We start from the raw sequence: 20,525 nt of genomic DNA on the forward strand, positions 1-20,525 counted from the left end.
CTCACCATAACACTGGCTCACCATAACACTGGCTCATTATAACACTGGCTCATTATAACACTGGCTCATTATAACACTGGCTCACCATAACACTGGCTCACCATAACACTGGCTCACCATAACACTGGCTCACCATAACACTAGAACACCATAACACTGGCTCACCATAACACTAGAACACCATAACACTGGCTCACCATAACACTGGCTCACCATAACACTGGCTCACCATAACACTGGCTCACCATAACACTGGAACACCATAACACTGGCACACCATAACACTGGCACACCATAACACTGGCTCACCATAACACTGGCTCACCATAACACTGGCTCACCATAACACTGGCTCACCATAACACTGGCTCACCATAACACTGGCTCACCATAACACTGGCTCACCATAACACTGGCTCACCATAACACTGGAACACTGGCTCACCTTAACACTGGCTCATTATAACACTGGCTCACCATAACACTGGCTCATTATAACACTGGCTCACCATAACACTGGCTCATCATAACACTGGCTCACCATAACACTGGCTCACCATAACACCATAACACTAGAACACCATAACACTGGCTCACCATAACACTAGCTCACCATAACACTGGCTCACCATAACACTAGCTCACCATAACACTAGCTCACCATAACACTGGAACACTGGCTCACCATTACACTAGAACACTGGCTCACCATAACACTGGCTCACCATAACACTGGCTCACCATAACACTGGCTCACCATAACACTGGCTCACCATAACACTGGCTCACCATAACACAAGCTCACCATAACACTGGAACACTGGCTCACCATAACACTAGCTCACCATTACACTGGAACATCATAACACAAGGTAACCATAACACTGGATCACCATAACACTGGAACACCATAACACTGGAACACCATAACACTGGAACACTGGCTCACCATCACACAAGGTAACCATAACACTGGATCACCATAACACTGGAACACTAGCTCACTATTACACTGGATCACCACAACACTGGAACACTAGAGTTATGGTATGATTATCGCAATGATGGCGCCGGAGGGGATGGCTGCCGTCTTTTCGGCTCTTAAACCTCTTTGGGCTAGGGGGCAGTATTTTGACGTCTGGATGACAAGCGTGCCAAAAGTAAACTGCCTGTTACTCAGGCTCAGAAGCATAGGATATGCTATATGCATAGGATATGCATATAATTGGTAGATTTGGAATGAAAACACTCTGAAGTTTCTAAAACTGCTACAATAATGTATGTGAGTAAAACAGAACTGATATGGCAGGCAAAAACCCAAGGACAAACCATTCAGAAAAGAAAAAAAAATTCATACCACCATTGATTCCTATGGCTGTCATTTTTAATATGAAGGAGAAAACCTCCCAGATTGCAGTTCCTAGGGCTTCCACTAGATGTCAGCCTTTAGAAAGAGTTTCAGGCTTGTTTATAGGAAAATTAGCTAGATTTTGCAGTTTTTCTAAGTGGCTCCCATTTTGGCTGTAGTGTTTGTTACGTGTACTGGTGAATGCGCGTACTTTGTTGTTTATCACCGGTAATGACAGTAACGATTCTCCATCTTAATTTTTAGAATTTATTTACGTATTAGGGTACCCGAGGTTTGATTATAAATATCGTTTGACTTGATTGGAGAAGTTTATTGGGTAACGTTTGGGATTAATTTTGTATGCATTTTGAAGGAGGGAAACAGGTGGATTATTAAAACCTCTTATGGCTGCTATCCCCGTACAGGGATCAGCACTATTGAGTAGCTTGGATGAATAAGGTGCCCAGAGTAAACTGCCTGCTACTCTGTCCCAGATGCTAATATATGCATATTTTTAGTAGTATTGGATAGAAAACACGCTGAAGTTTCTAAAACTGTTTGAATGATGTCTGAGTATAACAACTCATATGGCAGGCGAAAACCTGAGACAAGTCCAACCAGGAAGTGGGAAATCTGAGGTTTGTAGTTTCATTTAAGTGATTGACTATCCAATATGCTGTGTCTATGGGGCCAGATTGCACTTCCCAAGGCTTCCAGCAGATGTCAACAGTCTTTAGAAAGTTGTTTGAGGCTTCTGATGTGGAAGGGTGTCGAATAAGAGCTGTTTCAACAAGTGGACTAGGCTGAGGCCAACCAGTTGTTTACTGCGCGGTCACGCGGCCATTCCTTATTTTTCCTCTGTAATGAATACGCTATTATCCGGTTGGAATATTATTGAAGATTTATTATAAAAAGGATTGATTGTAAACATCGTTTGACATGTTTCTACAAACTGTAATGTAACTGACTTTTCATCTGGATTTTGCGCTCGCGCATTGTGCCTTTGGAATAGTGAACTAAACGGAGGTATTTGGACATAAATATGGACGTAATCAAACAAAACAAACCTTTCTTGTGGAAGTGGGAGTCCTGGGAGTGAATTCCGACGAAGATCAGCAAAGGTAAGTGAAGATTTATAATGTTATTTATGACTTTTGTTGACTCCACAATTTGGCGGGTAACTGTATGGCTTGCTTTTGTGGCTGAATGCGGTTCTCAGATTATTGAATATTGTGCTTTTGCCGTAAAGCTTTTTTTATTTTTTTTTTTAAATCTGACAACGGTTGCATTAAGAACAAGTTTATCTTTAATTCTATGTAAAACATGTATCTTTCATCAAAGTTTATGATGAGTATCTCTATTATTTGATGTGGCTCTGCAATTTCTCCGGATGTTTTGGAGGCATTTCTGAACATGGCGCCAATGTAAACTGAGGTTTTTGGATATAAAAATGAACTTGATCGAACAAAACATACATGTATTGTGTAACATGAAGTCCTATGAGTGTCATCTGATGAAGATCATCAAAGGTTAGTGATTAATTTGATCTATATTTCTGCTTTTTGTGAAACCTCTCTTTGGTTGGAAAATGGCTGAATGATTTCTGTGACTAGTTGCTGACCTAACATAATGATATGTTCTGCTTTCAGTGAAAAGCCTTTTTGAAATCAGACACTGTGGTTGGATTAACGAGAAGTGTATCTTTAAAATGATGTAAAATAAATTTAATTACGGGAATTCTGTTGTTTTGAATTTGGCACCCTGCAATTTCACTGGCTGTTGGCGAGGTGGGATGCTAGCGTCCCGAACGATCCCAGAGAGGTTAACTTCTTGCGACTATCAAACCCGGATCCGGGAGCGTAATCATAGCCTCAAACGAATTAGCATAACGCAGCGGACATAAATCTTCCTACAAAATCTTCCTATTCAAGAAAATCACAAATGAAATATATTGAGACACCGCTTAGCCTTTTGTTAATCACACTGTCATCTCAGATTTTCAAAATATGCTTTACAGCCAACGCTAGACAAGCATTTGTGTAAGTTTATCATGGCATAATGATATGCTAGGCTTTGCTGGCAGCAGGCAACATTTTCACAAAAAATAAGAAAAGCAATCAAATTAAATCATTTACCTTTGAAGAACTTCGGATGTTTTCACTCAGGAGACTCCCAGTTAGATAGAAAATGTTCCTTTTTTCCAAAAATATTATTTTTGTAGGTGAAATAGCTCCCGTTTGTTCGTCACGTTTGGCTGAGAAATCGACCGGAAAATGCAACGCCAAACTTTTTTCCAAATTAGCTCCATAATATCGACAGAAACATGGCAAACGTTGTTTAGAATCAATCCTCAAGGTGTTTTTCACATAACAATTCGATAATATATATTTTTATCTGGGTTTCGCCTGTAACATCAGTTCTGTTGCACTCACAGACAATATCTGTTTTTTCTACTGTTTTTTCTATTGACTTGTTAATTGTTTACTTACTCCATGTGTAACTCTGTGTTGTCTGTTCACACTGCTATGCTTTATCTTGGCCAGGTCGCAGTTGTAAATGAGAACTTGTTCTCAACTAGCCTACCTGGTTAAATAAAGGTGAAATAAAAATAAAAATAAATAAATCTTTGCAGTTTTGGAAACTTCAGAGTATTTTCTATCCAAAGCTGTCAATTATATGCATAGTCGATCGAGCATCTTTTCGTGACAAAATATCTTGTTTAAAACGGGAACGTTTTTTATCCAAAAATGAAAATACTGCCACCTAGTTACAAAAGGTTAAGCCCTGGAATTTGGGGAATTTTGCTTAAATTCATTTTTAAAAAGTTAGCTTATATCAATTAACCTTTGTTGTGGGATACACATAAGGCAATTCTAGGTCTTGTGGGATATTTTGGTTAAACTATCCCCAATTCAATGGAATTGCAACCCTCTGCATGCACAGTGCATTCTTCCATCACGTGTGCAGTGCACTCTTCCATCACATGTACAGCTGATTCTCAAGATCTTGCACACTAATGAGATGCTATTGAGCCCACACTACTACACTGTCTGAGCCAAGGACGACATACTTTCAGGTAAGTTTTGATTTCAATACTGGATGGGGTGAATATATTTTATGACATGGTTTTTGTTAAGTAGTAAATAGTAGCCTACAGCAAAGTGTGTTTAAATCATTTGTAACTTCTTAACAATTTCTGCTAGTTAGTTTTTGCTACCATATGGGTTTTAGCTTGCTTGAGCCTGCTAACTGATAGAAGAATGTGTATGTTTAAGATAATGACTAAAGTATTCCACCCTGAAACTGTATAACTGTGTGAAATGCGTTTGAATCATAAGAATATAATCTGATGAGGTGTGTAGCTTGGTTAGAATTATAATTAGGGCATTGTATTATTTTGTAGCTATGCAAGCAGGGAGCAACTGTGAGACGAGAATTGTTCCCCACTACCCCCATACATAGTTATCGTGCCTGTCTAAGCAGGGAGTAGCCTATGATAAGAAATTGTGTGTGTGTGTATGTGTGTATAAAAAGACTGGCTCTGCATCTGAGGGGCAGAGCGCTCTCTGAATAAAGTATTGATCTATTGCAGAATCTGAGACTTTGTCTAATTCTTCATTAACCAGAGCCTTACAACCTCTGGGATTTGGTCAAAGCTTGAGTGATAGTTGAGTTAAACCATTGAGATAGCAAAATTCTCGTGACTGATGTTAATTCACCCGTTTCCCTACATGTTTCATTTTAAAACATTTATCTTACAAAGGAGTTGTTTAATCTAACTGCTTAACTATTTACCTGTACATATGGAATTGTATTTGTTTTTATACACATTTTTTTCTAATCTTTACAGGAAAATGCCACGGGCACTATCTGATGTGTGGAGACGTTTCACTGCAGCTGAGTACATCTGCAAATACTGTGCCAAATCATATGTGAAGAATGCAACAAAGATGCAGAGTCATCTGGCCAAGTGCATAAAGTTCCCTCAGCGCTCAGAACAAGCAACCTCTGACAAAAGTCCCTCTACTTCTATTCGAGGTGAAAATCAGACACCTTATCGAAAGTAACAGCTCACGGTCCTCCTGGAATCAGAAGTTTTTTTGACTCAATGGAGGAACGTAGTCAGAGGAATGCTGATGAATGTCTTGATCGATGCAACTGGTTCACCTCTGATGCTCACAGGCAATGTATATTAGAAGAGATTTCTGAATGTTCTTCACCCAGCATGCACCTCTCCAACCAGACATGCTTTACCTACTCATTTGCTGGATGCAGAGTTCAACAGAATTCAAGTGAAGGTCAAGCAAATCATAAAGCAGACTGTATTGCAATCATCTCTGATGGGTGGTCGAATGTTCGTGGGCAAGGAATAATTAACTACATCCTCTCCAACCCTCAACCAGTATTCTACAAGAGTACAGACACAAGGGACAACAGACACAAGGGACAACAGACACACTGGTCTCTACATTGCAGATGAGCTGAAGGCCATCATCAATGACCTTTGACCACAGAAGGTATTTGCACTGGTGACAGACAATGCTATGAACATGAAGGCTGCTTGGTCTAAAGTGGATGAGTCCTACCCTCACACCACATCCATTGGCTGTGCTGCTCATGCATTGAATCTGCTCCTCAAGGACATCATGGCACTGAAAACAATGGATACACTCTACAAGAGAGCCAAATAAATGGTTAGGTATGTGAAGACTCATCAAGTTATAGCAGCAATCTACCTCACCAAGCAAAGTGAGAAGTGAGAAGAATAAGAGCACCACATTGACATTGCCCAGCAACACCCATTGGGGGTGGTGTTGTCATCATGTTTGACAGTCTCCTGGAGGGATAGGAGTCTCTCCAAGAAATGGCCATATCACGGTCTGCCGATATGGACAGACCCATCAACAGGATCCTCCTGGATGATGTATTTTGGGAGAGAGTGGTTAGCAGCCTGAAACCTATAGCAGTAGCCATTGCACGGATTGAGGGAGACAATGCCACCCTGTCTGATGTTCAGACTCTGCTTGCAGATGTACAGTGCCTTGCGAAAGTATTCGGCCCCCTTGAACTTTGCGACCTTTTGCCACATTTCAGGCTTCAAACAAAGATATAAAACTGTATTTTTTTGTGAAGAATCAACAACAAGTGGGACACAATCATGAAGTGGAACGACATTTATTGGATATTTCAAACTTTTTTAACAAATCAAAAACTGAAAAATTGGGCGTGCAAAATTATTCAGCCCCTTTACTTTCAGTGCAGCAAACTCTCTCCAGAAGTTCAGTGAGGATCTCTGAATGATCCAATGTTGACCTAAATGACTAATGATGATAAATACAATCCACCTGTGTGTAATCAATTCTCCATATAAATGCACCTGCACTGTGATAGTCTCAGAGGTCCGTTAAAAGCGCAGAGAGCATCATGAAGAACAAGGAACACACCAGGCAGGTCCGAGATACTGTTGTGAAGAAGTTTAAAGCCGGATTTGGATACAAAAAGATTTCCCAAGCTTTAAACATCCCTAGGAGCACTGTGCAAGCGATAATATTGAAATGGAAGGAGTATCAGACCACTGCAAATCTACCAAGACCTGGCCGTCCCTCTAAACTTTCAGCTCATACAAGGAGAAGACTGATCAGAGATGCAGCCAAGAGGCCCATGATCACTCTGGATGAACTGCAGAGATCTACAGCTGAGGTGGGAGACTCTGTCCATAGGACAACAATCAGTCGTATATTGCACAAATCTGGCCTTTCTGGAAGAGTGGCAAGAAGAAAGCCATTTCTTAAAGATATCCATAAAAAGTGTCGTTTAAAGTTTGCCACAAGCCACCTGGGAGACACACCAAACATGTGGAAGAAGGTGCTCTGGTCAGATGAAACCAAAATTGAACTTTTTGGCAACAATGCAAAATGTTATGTTTGGCGTAAAAGCAACACAGCTGAACACACCATCCCAACTGTCAAACATGGTGGTGGCAGCATCATGGTTTGGGCCTGCTTTTCTTCAGCAGGGACAGGGAAGATGGTTAAAATTGATGGGAAGATGGATGGAGCCAAATACAGGACCATTCTGGAAGAAAACCTGATGGAGTCTGCAAAAGATCTGAGACTGGGACGGAGATTTGTCTTCCAACAACACAATGATCCAAAACATAAAGCAAAATCTACAATGGAATGGTTCAAAAATAAACATATCCAGGTGTTAGAATGGCCAAGTCAAAGTCCAGACCTGAATCCAATCGAGAATCTGTGGAATGAACTGAAAACTGCTGTTCACAAATGCTCTCCATCCAACCTCACTGAGCTCGAGCTGTTTTGCAAGGAGCAATGGGAAAAAAATTCAGTCTCTCGATGTGCAAAACTGAGAGAGACATACCCCAAGCGACTTACAGCTGTAATCGCAGAAAAAGGTGGCGCTACAAAGTATTAACTTAAGGGGGCTGAATAATTTTGCACGCCCAATTTTTCAGTTTTTGATTTGTTAAAAAAGTTAGAAATATCCAATAAATGTTGTTCCACTTCATGATTGTGTCCCACTTGTTGTTGATTCTTCACAAAAAAATACAGTTTTATATCTTTATGTTTGAAGCCTGAAATGTGGCAAAAGGTCGCAAAGTTCAAGGGGGCCGAATACTTTCGCAAGGCACTGTAAGAGAATAAATCCGTACTGTCCTGCCCACTTCAATGCTGCTCCAAGCAGAGGAAACTGCAGTCAAATACATCAAAAAACATTAATACTCCTGCCTGAAGCCCATACACGCCTCAGCGTACATGTTGAACCCCAAGTATGCTGACAAGAGCATCCTGTCTGGTGCAGAGATCAACAAGGCCTATGGTGTCATCACTCCCGTGTCTTGCCACCTTTGCCTGGATGAGGGCAAGGTTCTTGGAAGTCTGGTGAAGTACACTTCCAAGCAAGGGCTTTGGGATGGAGATGCAATACGGCAGTTGTGCCAACGTATCTCATCAGCCACCTGGTGGAAGGGACTTTGTGGATCTGAGGCTCTTTCCCATTGCCGCCATTATCCTCCAAATCCCACCAACATCAGCCGCCTCAGAGCGCAACTGGTCCTTGTTTGGGAACACACACACACCAAAGCACAGAAAGGCTGACCAATACAAGGGTTGAAAAATTGGTGGCATCTGGGCAAATTTTGGGCTTTGCGAGCCTGACAACGAGCCATCCTCAATAAGGTTGGAAAGTGACAGTGAAGATGAAGCCTCAGTCATGTTCAAGATGTGGACATTGAGGAGGTCCAGGGAGAAGACATGGAAGCCTGAGAGGAAGACAACCAAAGCTTTAGTTTCTAGACTATCATTTTACAGATGTATGTTGAAAACATGTTTGGAAGATGTGATGGATCATTGGGGATCATTCAATATTCCCTTTATTTTGTTGTTCAGTGGAGTCATCTCATGTGAAGAGTCAATTTATTTAATTAAAGTATAATTTGTAACTAAATTGTTTTTATTTTTATTATTTTGGAAAGGATTTAATCATTTGCAATGATATCTACTTCTGATAAGGTAAAAGGTTTATGTTTCTGTCTCCATATGATATGGTAAATATTTCCAATGCAAAAAACATCTACATTTAAAATGTATTAATATTAATTTGCATATATTTCCGTTAATTCCCACGGAAAGTTTCCACCTCTGAATATTCCGCAAAATGTACAACCCTAATGGCACCCTATTCCCTATTTAGTACCCTATTCCCTATTTAGTGCACTACGTTAGCACCCTATTCAGTGCACTACTTTATTTTAAATGAACATATCCCACCCCAGTCTGTACTCAATCTAGAGTCTGTGGTTCCTTATTAACCTTGACTTGACCTATGTTTGGTTTCAGCTGTTTGAATAAATAGTAGCAAACTGCCTCAGTAGTGAGTCAGGCTCTGTGGTCTTGTGGTGTCGACCCTGTGGTTTCAGGCCTGCTTTCACTAAAGCATGAAAAGATATGTTAAGCCCCAGGTCTAACCACACAACATGGAGGGAGGAGAGCCAGAGAGGAGAGAGAAAGAGGCATGCCCTTGTGCCCTGCTCAGATATTGAGCTCATTCAGACATCCATTGGCTAGCTCATCATAACACTAGCCTATGAGCCCTAATCAAAATTATACTAAGAGACTGGTCATAACAACAACAGGCGTTAAACATCAAAACACAACTCAATCTTGAGACGTAGTTCATTCATATTTACAGTAGAAGGTCATGGCTGAAAGGACACAGAGACAGAGAGAAGAAACGTGTTCCAAGGAGTTCCCGACCATCAGTCTGGTCAATTCAGCAGATGCAACGAGACGTTGATGTAAACAATGCTGCTTTCCACTTTGCTTCTTTAAATAAATCCACAAGAATTCTATAATTACACTATTAGTTTGTGTATTTTACAGTCTGCAAATAGCTAGTTTGTCTTTTCTTAGCAAGTTGTGGCTAAAATAAAGGCCTAGATCAGCATGTTGTTTGTGCAATAGTATCATCTAAACCAACGAGGTTTAGGCAAAGCATGAATATATTAGCTAAATGTATTAAGAGAAAACATTTAACATAGCCCAAGATTATAGGATTGGCCTAGGAAACACTGATCAACACTTTGGTTCCTATCCTTTCACAATAACTCCTCCCTGGCCTTTGCATTCGTTGTCATGTCAAACACTGTATTCAAAGTAATGCAACCGCTGTGTCAGATTTCAAAAAAGCTTTACCGAAAAAGCACACCACGCAATAATCTGAGTACAGCGCTCAGACAACAAATTAAGCCATACAGATATCCGCCATGTTGTGGAGTCAAAAGAAGTCAGAAATAACATTATAAATATTCACTTACCTTTGATCTTCATCAGAATGCACTCCCAGGAATCCCAGTTCCACAATAAATATTTGATTTGTTCAATAAAGTCCATAATTTAAGTCCAAATAGCTCCTTTTCACGACGCGCGGGCAAGTCCAGGCAAATGTTCAGATGAAAAGTCATATTACAGTTCATAAAAACATGTCAAACGAAGTATAGAATCAATCTTTAGGATGTTTTTAACATAAATCTTTAATAATGTTCCAACCGGAGAATTCCTTTGTATGTAGAAATGCGATGGAATGCAGCTACCTCTCACGTGAACGCGCGTGGTCAGCTCATGGCACTCTGGCAGACCTCTGACTCATTCAGCTCCCATTCCCCCCTCCTTCACGATAGAAGCATCAAACAAGGTTCTAAGGACTGTTGACATCTAGTGGAAGCCTTAGGAAGTGCAATATGACCCCATAGACACTGTATATTCGATAGGCAATGAGTTGAAAAACTACAAACCTCAGATTTCCCACTTCCTGGTTGGATTTTTTTCTGTTATACTCACAGACAGTTCTGTTATACTCACAGACATCATTCAAACAGTTTTAGAAACTTCAGAGTAGAGTGTTTTCTAACCAAATCTAATAATAATATGCATATATTAGCAACTGGGCCTGAGTAGCAGGCAGTTTACTCTGGGCACCTTATTCATCCAAGCTACTCAATACTGCCCCCAGCCATAAGACGTTGAAACAGTATAATACATCAGAATGGACAAAGCCCCATTGAAATCACATATAATGTATGTGTTGCCACCCTAAGGTCATGAGCTACTCATAAAGCATATTTAGAACTTTTATTATCCAAAAACATTTTTTTAAAAAACATCAAACATATTGTGATATGATATTTTGGCCATATCGCCCAGCCCTAGTTAGACCTTTACGTTACATTATTCACTTTCAGTTCAGGCTGAAAGCGGATTTGCTGACAGGCCCGACAGTGTTAATCCTGGTTTTACAGTAAACCCACTTCAGAAGGAGAAACCACCTCAGCAGCAGGCAGGAGTACATGTTCCAAATGGAACCCTATGGACCGTGGTCAAAAGTAGTGCACTATGTATAGAGGCAATAGGGTGCAATTTGGGAGGCAATGAAGGTTTCTCAGGTTCAGTAGCTACTAGTCTGTCAGCCTGTCTACACTCAGGAAATGACATCAACACCTGTGCGTAAGTGTGTGTTTGTGCTCCCTCTAGACTCCACTACAGAGTCTCTGTACAGGTCATGTCTGACTAGACTCCACTACAGAGTCTCTCTACAGGTCATGTCTGACTAGACTCCACTACAGAGTCTCTGTACAGGCCATGTCTGACTAGACTCCACTACAGTCTCTCTCTACAGGTCATGTCTGACTAGACTCCACTACAGAGTCTCTCTACAGGCCATGTCTGACTAGACTCCACTACAGTCTCTCTACAGGTCATGTCTGACTAGACTCCACTACAGAGTCTCTCTACAGGCCAGGTCAGGTCTCCTGACCCCTCCTGTCTCAGCCTCCAGTATTTATGCTGCAGTAGTTTATGTGTCGGGGGGCTAGGGTCAGTTTGTTATATCTGGAGTACTTCTCCTGTCCTATTCGGTGTCCTGTGTGAATCTAAGTGTGCGTTCTCTAATTCTCTCCTTCTCTCTTTCTCTCTCTCGGAGGACCTGAGCCCTAGGACCATGCCCCAGGACTACCTGACATGATGACTCCTTGCTGTCCCCAGTCCACCTGGCTGTGCTGCTGCTCCAGTTTCAACTGTTCTGCCTTATTATTATTCAACCATGCTGATCATTTATGAACATTTGAACATCTTGGCCATGTTCTGTTATAATCTCCACCCGGCACAGCCAGAAGAGGACTGGCCATCCCACATATGCTCTCTCTAATTCTCTCTTTCTTTCTCTCTCTCGGAGGACCTGAGCCCTAGGACCATGCCCCAGGAATACCTGACATGATGACTCTTTGCTGTCCCCAGTCCACCTGACTGTGCTGCTGCTCCAGTTTCAACTATTCTGCCTTATTATTATTCGACCATGCTGGTCATTTATGAACATTTGAACATCTTGACCATGTTTTGTTATAATCTCCACCCGGCACAGCCAGAAGAGGACTGGCCACCCCACATAGCCTGGTTCCTCTCTAGGTTTCTTCCTAGGTTTTGGCCTTTCTAGGGAGTTTTTCCTAGCCACCGTGCTTCTTCACCTGCATTGCTTGCTGTTTGGGGTTTTAGGCTGGGTTTCTGTACAGCACTTTGAGATATCAGCTGATGTACGAAGGGCTATATAAAATAAATTTGATTGATTGATTGATGTCTGACTAGACTCCACTACAGTCTCTCTCTACAGGTCATGTCTGACTAGACTCCACTACAGTCTCTCTCTACAGGTCATGTCTGACTAGACTCCACTACAGAGTCTCTCTACAGGTCATGTCTGACTAGACTCCACTACAGAGTCTCTGTACAGGTCATGTCTGACTAGACTCCACTACAGTCTCTCTCTACAGGTCATGTCTGACTAGACTCCACTACAGTCTCTCTCTACAGGTCATGTCTGACTAGACTCCACTACAGAGTCTCTCTACAGGCCATGTCTGACTAGACTCCACTACAGTCTCTCTCTACAGGTCATGTCTGACTAGACTCCACTACAGTCTCTCTCTACAGGTCATGTCTGACTAGACTCCACTACAGAGTCTCTCTACAGGTCATGTCTGACTAGACTCCACTACAGAGTCTCTGTACAGGCCATGTCTGACTAGACTCCACTACAGTCTCTCTCTACAGGTCATGTCTGACTAGACTGAGACAACAACACTCTCAGGTCTAGTAGAGCACACAGACAGACAGAGAGTGTGTGTTCCTTGGCAAGACCACAGCAGTTTTGCCTGTCTGTCTGACGCACACACACACCTCACTTACCAACAACTCTTCTCCGTAATCTGACTTCCCTGGAGACTGGGTCTCTGATTATTAAGTGACATCACTGTAAACCTGAGTAGTTCGTGTTCCCTCTCTCTCCCTCTCTCTCCCTCTCCCGCTCCCTCTCTCTCTCTCTCTCCCTCTCCCGCTCCCTCTCTCTCTCCCTCTCTCTCCCTCTCCCTCTCTCTCTCCCTCTCCCTCTCTCTCTCTCTCCCTCCCGCTCCCTCTCTCTCTCCCGCTCCCTCTCTCTCTCCCGCTCCCTCTCTCTCTCCCGCTCCCTCTCTCTCTCCCGCTCCCTCTCTCTCTCCCGCTCCCTCTCTCTCTCCCGCTCCCTCTCTCTCTCCCTCTCCCTCTCCCGCTCCCTCTCTCTCTCCCGCTCCCTCTCTCTCCCGCTCCCTCTCTCTCCCGCTCTCTCCCTCCCGCTCCCTCTCCTCCCGCTCCCTCCCTCTCCCTCTCGCTCCCTCTCGCTCGCTCCCTCCCTCTCCCGCTCTCTCCCTCCCTCCCGCTCCCTCCCTCTCGCTCTCCCCCTTTCCATCCCCCTCTTTCTCCCTCCCCCTCCCTCTCTCTCTCTCTCTCTCTCTCCCTCCCTCCCTCTCTCTCCCTCCCTCCCTCTCTCCCCCTCCCTCCCTCTCTCTCTCCCCCCCCCCTCCCTCTCTCTCCCCCCCTCCCTCCCTCTCTCCCCCTCCCTCCCTCCCTCTCTCCCTCCCTCCCTCGCTCTCTCCCTCCCTCCCTCGCTCTCTCCCTCCCTCCCTCGCTCCCTCCCTCTCCCTCCCCCCCCCCCTCCCTCTCCCGCTCCCCCCCTCTCCCTCCCCCTCCCCCTCCCTCTCCCTCTCCCTCCCCCTCTCCCTCTCCCTCCCCCCCTCTCCCTCCCCCTCTCTCCCCCTCTCCCCCTCCCTCCCTCCCTCTCTCTCTCCCTCCCTCCCTCGCTCCCTCCCTCCCTCGCTCCCTCCCTCTCCCTCCCTCTCCCCCCCTCCCTCTCCCGCTCCCCCCCTCTCCCTCCCCCTCCCCCTCCCTCTCCCTCTCCCTCCCCCGCTCCCTCCCCCTCCCTCTCCCGCTCCCTCCCCCTCCCTCTCCCTCTCCCTCCCCCTCCCTCTCCCTCTCCCTCCCCCGCTCCCTCTCCCTCCCCCCCTCCCTCCCCCCCTCTCCCTCTCCCTCCCCCCCTCTCCCTCTCCCTCCCCCTCCCCCCCTCTCCCTCTCCCTCCCCCCCTCTCCCTCTCCCTCCCCCTCCCTCCCCCCCTCTCCCTCTCCCTCCCCCTCCCTCCCCCCCTCTCCCTCTCCCTCCCCCTCCCTCTCCCTCCCCCGCTCCCTCCCCCTCCCTCTCCCTCTCCCTCTCCCTCCCCCTCCCTCTCCCTCTCCCGCTCCCTCTCCCTCCCCCCCTCTCCCTCCCCCCCTCTCCCTCCCCCTCCCTCCCCCCCTCTCCCTCTCCCTCCCCCCCTCTCCCTCCCCCTCCCCCTCCCTCTCCCTCCCCCCCTCCCTCTCCCTCCCCCCCTCCCTCTCCCTCAATCAGATACATTCACTGATATACTTTCACTTATAAATAGCACAACACGGAAGGAGAAGCAAAATCAACATGGTGCCTGACTACTACACAAACATAAATAACCTGACACATTAAAACCAGTGGAAGCCCTGTGCACAGCAAGTTATGGCAGGGACAACAGAGCATCGAAAAACATGGAAATAACTGCAGAAAAGGAAGACAACAACCGCAAGGTCAATCATCATCTTTCCTAGTGTGCAATTTTTACATGCATTTAAAGACACTCCCACCATCATCTCCCTTGTAAAAAAAAGGCCTTCTGACCTCAATGGAACTTCCAGGATAAATACATTTTAAAAATATAGAATAATAATAATAAAAGAACCCAGTGTCTTACTTCTCTGGCAGTGCTTGTGCGTCCAGCAACGTTCGTTGAAGTTCCCATTGATGGTGGTCTGTTGACAGGTAGCCTTCCCCTTGGCCAGCGCCCCGGGACACACGTCCCCGCACTCCCTGTCATTCTTATTTGACACAATGTAGTTGTCCTCCACCGTATCCAGGATCTTGGACCAGTCCAGGGTGGAGAGGTAGCAGAGGTCCGGGTTCTTCTCGATCCTCACCGCTCCTCGGGTGATGTTCATCAGGCTATGGAGACCGATATCCCTGAGCTGCAGCATTTCAAAGAAGACCAGAGCGTAGTTGAAGAACAGGTTGTTTCCTCGGATCACAGTGAGGTTGGGGAAGAGGTCTTTGAGGCTCTCCATGCCGTAGACCCTGAACAGGAGCAGGAAGTCTGTGACCACGGTCAGTTTGGGGTAACTGACACCCCTGAAGTCCTCGGGCTTAGTCTTGAACATGAGGATGATTTTCAGGTGGCCCTCGATGACCGTGCAGTTCTCCAGGGAGCGCAGGTTGGTCACGTTGTTCCGGATGTCCTTACTGGAGCAGATCCCATCAGAGACTTCAGGGGAAGAGACAAACAAACTGATTAGAGACGGAACTAAGTTAAGGACAGCATACCAAAAATAAATCGTCTAACTCAAGAAATTTTTTGGTGTGCTGTCCATCTAATTTCTATGGACTATATTAACCAATATTCAACAACCAACCACTTTAGAGGAATAACCAGAATGAGAACATTATCTATTATCCTATTCATGTAAAGTTATTATTTTGGGGGTTAATTCATTAATGATCAGTTAGGCTCCGCAACTAATATACGTCTCAGAGTTCAGCTTTCTACAAAATGACATTCAACCTACACTGGAGTTTAACAAACATTAGGAACAACTTCCTAATACTGGGTTACATCCCCTTTTGCCTTCAGAGCAGTCTCAATTCGTTGGGGGCGTGGACTCTACAAGGTGTCGAAAGCGTTCCACGGGGACGCTGGCACATATTGATTCCAATGCTTCCCACAGTTGTGTTAAATTAGCTAGATGTCTTTTGGGTGATGGACCATTCTTGATACAGACAGGAAACTGTTGCTCGTGGAAAAACCCAGCAGCTTTGCAGTTCTTGACACAAACTGGTGCGCCTGGCAGCTACTACCATACCCTGTTCAAAGGCACTTAAATATTTGGTCTTGCCCATTCACCCTCTGAATGGCACACATACACAATCCATGTCTCAACTGTCTCAAGGCTTAAAAGTCCTTCTTTAACCCATCTCCTCCCCTTCATCTAAGCTGGTTGAAGTGGATTTAACAAGTGACATCAATAAGGGATCATATCTTTCACCTGGTGAGTCTGTCATGGAAAGAGCAGATATATATATATATAGATTTGGAGAAATAAACTACGGTAGGCTATCGTTTATTTTTCTTACTACAGCCTACCAAGTTCATTAAAACAATCTTTATTGGACCTACTTTAACATACATTCAACCTCAGTCATTAACATATTTGACTTATCTTTATTTCAATACCACTTTGTTTTTCCCCTCAGGGGAAATAATTGTGTTGTAGTGAATGGTGAATGAATTAACATAATTAACATGATTAAGAACCCCATCAGCCTGACTATCAGTAACTTAAGCAGATTACCGAGAAGATATTTAGGATATCTTGGCAAGTTGGCGATCATTTCTACAAATGGGAAACAATTCCCAACTGACTAACATTGATAAACGGTTAAATATAATAGACAGTGTATTCATGGATACCAAGGGAGGCCAGGCTTCCCAAAATATTTGACCAATAAAAATGAATAAAATCATTTCTCATTCGTCAATTCGCAAGTGGCTGAATCTCACTCGAGAAACCATCACTAGCGAGCGAATCTGTATCTGATGCTGTCTGGACAAAAAGAGTATAACATGTTGTTGCCGTAGCATTTGATTGATTGATGCCAGCAAGAATTTGGCCTCCCTTGATAAAAAAAAAAATATATATATATATATATATATATATATATTAAAAGAATTAGCCGATCAGCGTTGAGCTGAGCTCAACTGTAGGTTGTCCTGGTGCAGAAAAACACCACCCAAGGGAGGCCAGTTTGGATTTGGCTTCAGATCAATCTAATAACTTCCTAAGCAAAACTTTTTCAGAAAAAAGTTTCTGGTCTGCTTGTGTTGATGTCCTGCAGTAGTTAGCTTGCTAAATAGACCCTTTCCTAAACCATGGATGGAGATATCAGGTAACGTGCAACCTAACCCTAGCCCTGATATGCAATGTCTCCAAACCCCCTCTGATTTTAAATCAAGATCTGGTTTTGGTATTTTTCATTTAAATCTCGTCAAAAATTGATGGGGTTAGGATTTGGGCTAAAATCAACTGATGCAATTGTGTTTTCTGAAACCTGGCTCAGCAAGTCTGTTTTTGATAAGGATATTTGTATAAGTGGTTACAATGTTTAATCGCACTGATCGAGTTAAGGTGGGGGTGTGGCTATATATGTAAAAACTAAATTCCCTGTAAGTGTTGCAAAGTCTGAAACTATTTGTAAACAGTTGGAATTTCTTGCTTTGAATATTGAGGTTTCAAAGGGCCTCTCTATAACTGTGATTGGCTGTTATAGACCCCCCTCTGCTCTCTATAACTGTGATTGGCTGTTATAGACCCCCCTCTGCTCTCTATAACTGTGATTGGCTGTTATAGACCCCCCCCCCCTCTGCTCTCTATAACTGTGATTGGCTGTTATAGACCCCCCTCTGCTCTCGGTGATGCATTTTCTTCTCTGATTAACCTTATGTCTAAACTTCTTTACAGTGAAATGATCTTGATTGGTGATCTCAACTGGTGTTGGTTAAAGCCGGTGTCTGATGATTTAAAAATGTTTTGTAATTCTATGAATCTTACCCAGTTGATTAACTCACCCACTCGCCCAAATCTTAAATGCCCAGAAAAACCTACCCTGATTGATTTGATATTGACAAAATGTTCCACCTAAATATTCTGCGGTTGGTGTTTTTTGTAATGATTTAAGTGACCATTGTGCTGTTGTTGCTGTTAGAAATACTAAGGTTCCTAAAACAACCCCACGTTTTATTCGTAAGAGAAATGTGAAGTGTTTTAATGAGCAGGCTTTCCTTCATGATTGGTTTTATTTTGACTGGCGTTCAGCTAGACGACAAATAGGGGGAGTCAACATTTGTTTTACTTACACACACATCAGTACAATGGACAACCACATGATACTGTATTTAGCAACATTGATTGGACTAAATTGTTTTTGGTATGTTTAAGTTTGTTTTCAGTGTATTAAACAAAGCATGTATAGCCCTGTTGATTTGATGTTGAAATGGTGCTGGAATAGCAGAGGCAGGGCTCCTGTTGTCTTTGTGCTGACTCACGGTAACTCTGTGGTTCTAAATCACTAGTTGTTTAGTAACCTCTCAAAAACATGAACTTGCTTGACCATACCGCAGCTGATACAACTGTTTGTTACATGCAATATTTGCTTTGTGGGCTTCACAGGACAGATGTGGCTCTCCGGTTTTGTGATGAAACAAAGGTAGGTGTTGTTGAATTTATTCTGCCGCTGTGTGTTGTCACGGCCTTATTGGATATTACAGTGACATATGAAGAAATGGGTTATAGAACAAACCACACAATTATGACAACATAGGTTGGAATATGGCTTTGTTACTGGCTTGGCTTCCTCAGTGATTTTACACATGCACCCCTACAGACAATAGATACAGCAAATTCATGAGATGGTTGTACAATACAGTAGTCATAGTTCAGAGAATTGCACACAGCGAATTGTGTAAGATTTGGTCATCTTAAATTGCAAAACCAGTTTTGGGGTAAAGAAAAAAATACAAATTAGACAAAAGGACTAGAATCAAAATAGACCAGAAAGAGATAAACTTCATCACAGCAAAATATGTGGTTGTGTGTCTTGATTTGATTAAACCTATGCCTCTGACAGTTGGTTCAGTAACCATATATCTGTCTGTTACCAAAGACATGCTTTTACCCACATTATAACATACAGCTCCATTGTTGGCTGTTATTACCCACATTCTAGTATTAAAGTGCTGTCATTGGTTGTTGCCCACATTCTATTCTAATACGGAAGTTAGCGCTGTCATCAGAGTCAAGTCACTCTTATTTGGTACGTGGGCTGAGGCTGTAACTTTTGTAACTAAATCAATACATTAGCTAAACTCAGAAATCTCGCTATCCCAGATCTAAAATCTCAAGTAATTTGGTCAAATGGTCAATTTGTGTTACGTAGGTCTGTCCAATAGGGATTATGCAGGTTTTTATCTTCAACAACTAGCCTAGGTCTATGGATTATAGGGCAGGGACCTGGAACCTCACGATACTTAGGTGTCAATTACGAGCATCAGTCAATCTGTAAGAGCCTTTTTCCAAAATTACTAATAGCAGTTCTGAGCAACACATTTTTGTTTTGTTGATTTAATTGTTTTATTGTTGGACATAAGACTCTCCTCTCAGGTGTGTGTGTACTGTACCTGGGGTCACCTGGTCAGTCAGCTGTGTGTGTGTACTGTACCTGGGGTCAACTGGTCAGTCAGCTGTGTGTGTACTGTACCTGGGGTCAACTGGTCAGTCAGCTGTGTGTGTACTGTACCTGGGGTCAACTGGTCAGTCAGCTGTGTGTGTACTGTACCTGGGGTCAACTGGTCAGTCAGCTGTGTGTGTACTGTACCTGGGGTCAACTGGTCAGTCAGCTGTGTGTGTACTGTACCTGGGGTCACCTGGTCAGTCAGCTGTGTGTGTACTGTACCTGGGGTCAACTGGTCAGTCAGCTGTGTGTGTACTGTACCTGGGGTCAACTGGTCAGTCAGCTGTGTGTGTACAGTACCTGGGGTCAACTGGTCAGTCAGCTGTGTGTGTACTGTACCTGGGGTCAACTGGTCAGTCAGCTGTGTGTGTACTGTACCTGGGGTCAACTGGTCAGTCAGCTGTGTGTGTACTGTACCTGGGGTCAACTGGTCAGTCAGCTGTGTGTGTACTGTACCTGGGGTCAACTGGTCAGTCAGGTGTGTGTGTACTGTACCTGGGGTCAACTGGTCAGTCAGCTGTGTGTGTACTGTACCTGGGGTCAACTGGTCAGTCAGCTGTGTGTGTACTGTACCTGGGGTCAACTGGTCAGTCAGCTGTGTGTGTACTGTACCTGGGGTCACCTGGTCAGTCAGCTGTGTGTGTGTACTGTACCTGGGGTCAACTGGTCAGTCAGCTGTGTGTGTACTGTACCTGGGGTCAACTGGTCAGTCAGCTGTGTGTGTACTGTACCTGGGGTCAACTGGTCAGTCAGGTGTGTGTGTACTGTACCTGGGGTCAACTGGTCAGTCAGCTGTGTGTGTACTGTACCTGGGGTCACCTGGTCAGTAAGCTGTGTGTGTACTGTACCTGGGGTCAACTGGTCAGTCAGCTGTGTGTGTACTGTACCTGGGGTCAACTGGTCAGTCAGCTGTGTGTGTACTGTACCTGGGGTCAACTGGTCAGTCAGCTGTGTGTGTACT

The 20,525-nt window shown here is 43.9% G+C and overlaps 1 protein-coding gene across 1 annotated transcript in view; it reads right to left on the reverse strand.

Moving 5' to 3' along the window:
- Positions 1-20,525, reverse strand: part of LOC100135871 (insulin receptor) — a 171,769-nt gene that overhangs the window by 117,942 nt on the left and 33,302 nt on the right. The window contains exon 2 of the mRNA XM_036986535.1: positions 14,982-15,545. Within this exon, the coding sequence (XP_036842430.1) occupies positions 14,982-15,545 (564 nt within the window). The remainder of the gene's footprint in view (positions 1-14,981; positions 15,546-20,525) is intronic.

This window comes from Oncorhynchus mykiss, chromosome 8 (assembly GCF_013265735.2).
Source record: "Oncorhynchus mykiss isolate Arlee chromosome 8, USDA_OmykA_1.1, whole genome shotgun sequence".
Taxonomy (NCBI): domain Eukaryota; kingdom Metazoa; phylum Chordata; class Actinopteri; order Salmoniformes; family Salmonidae; genus Oncorhynchus; species Oncorhynchus mykiss.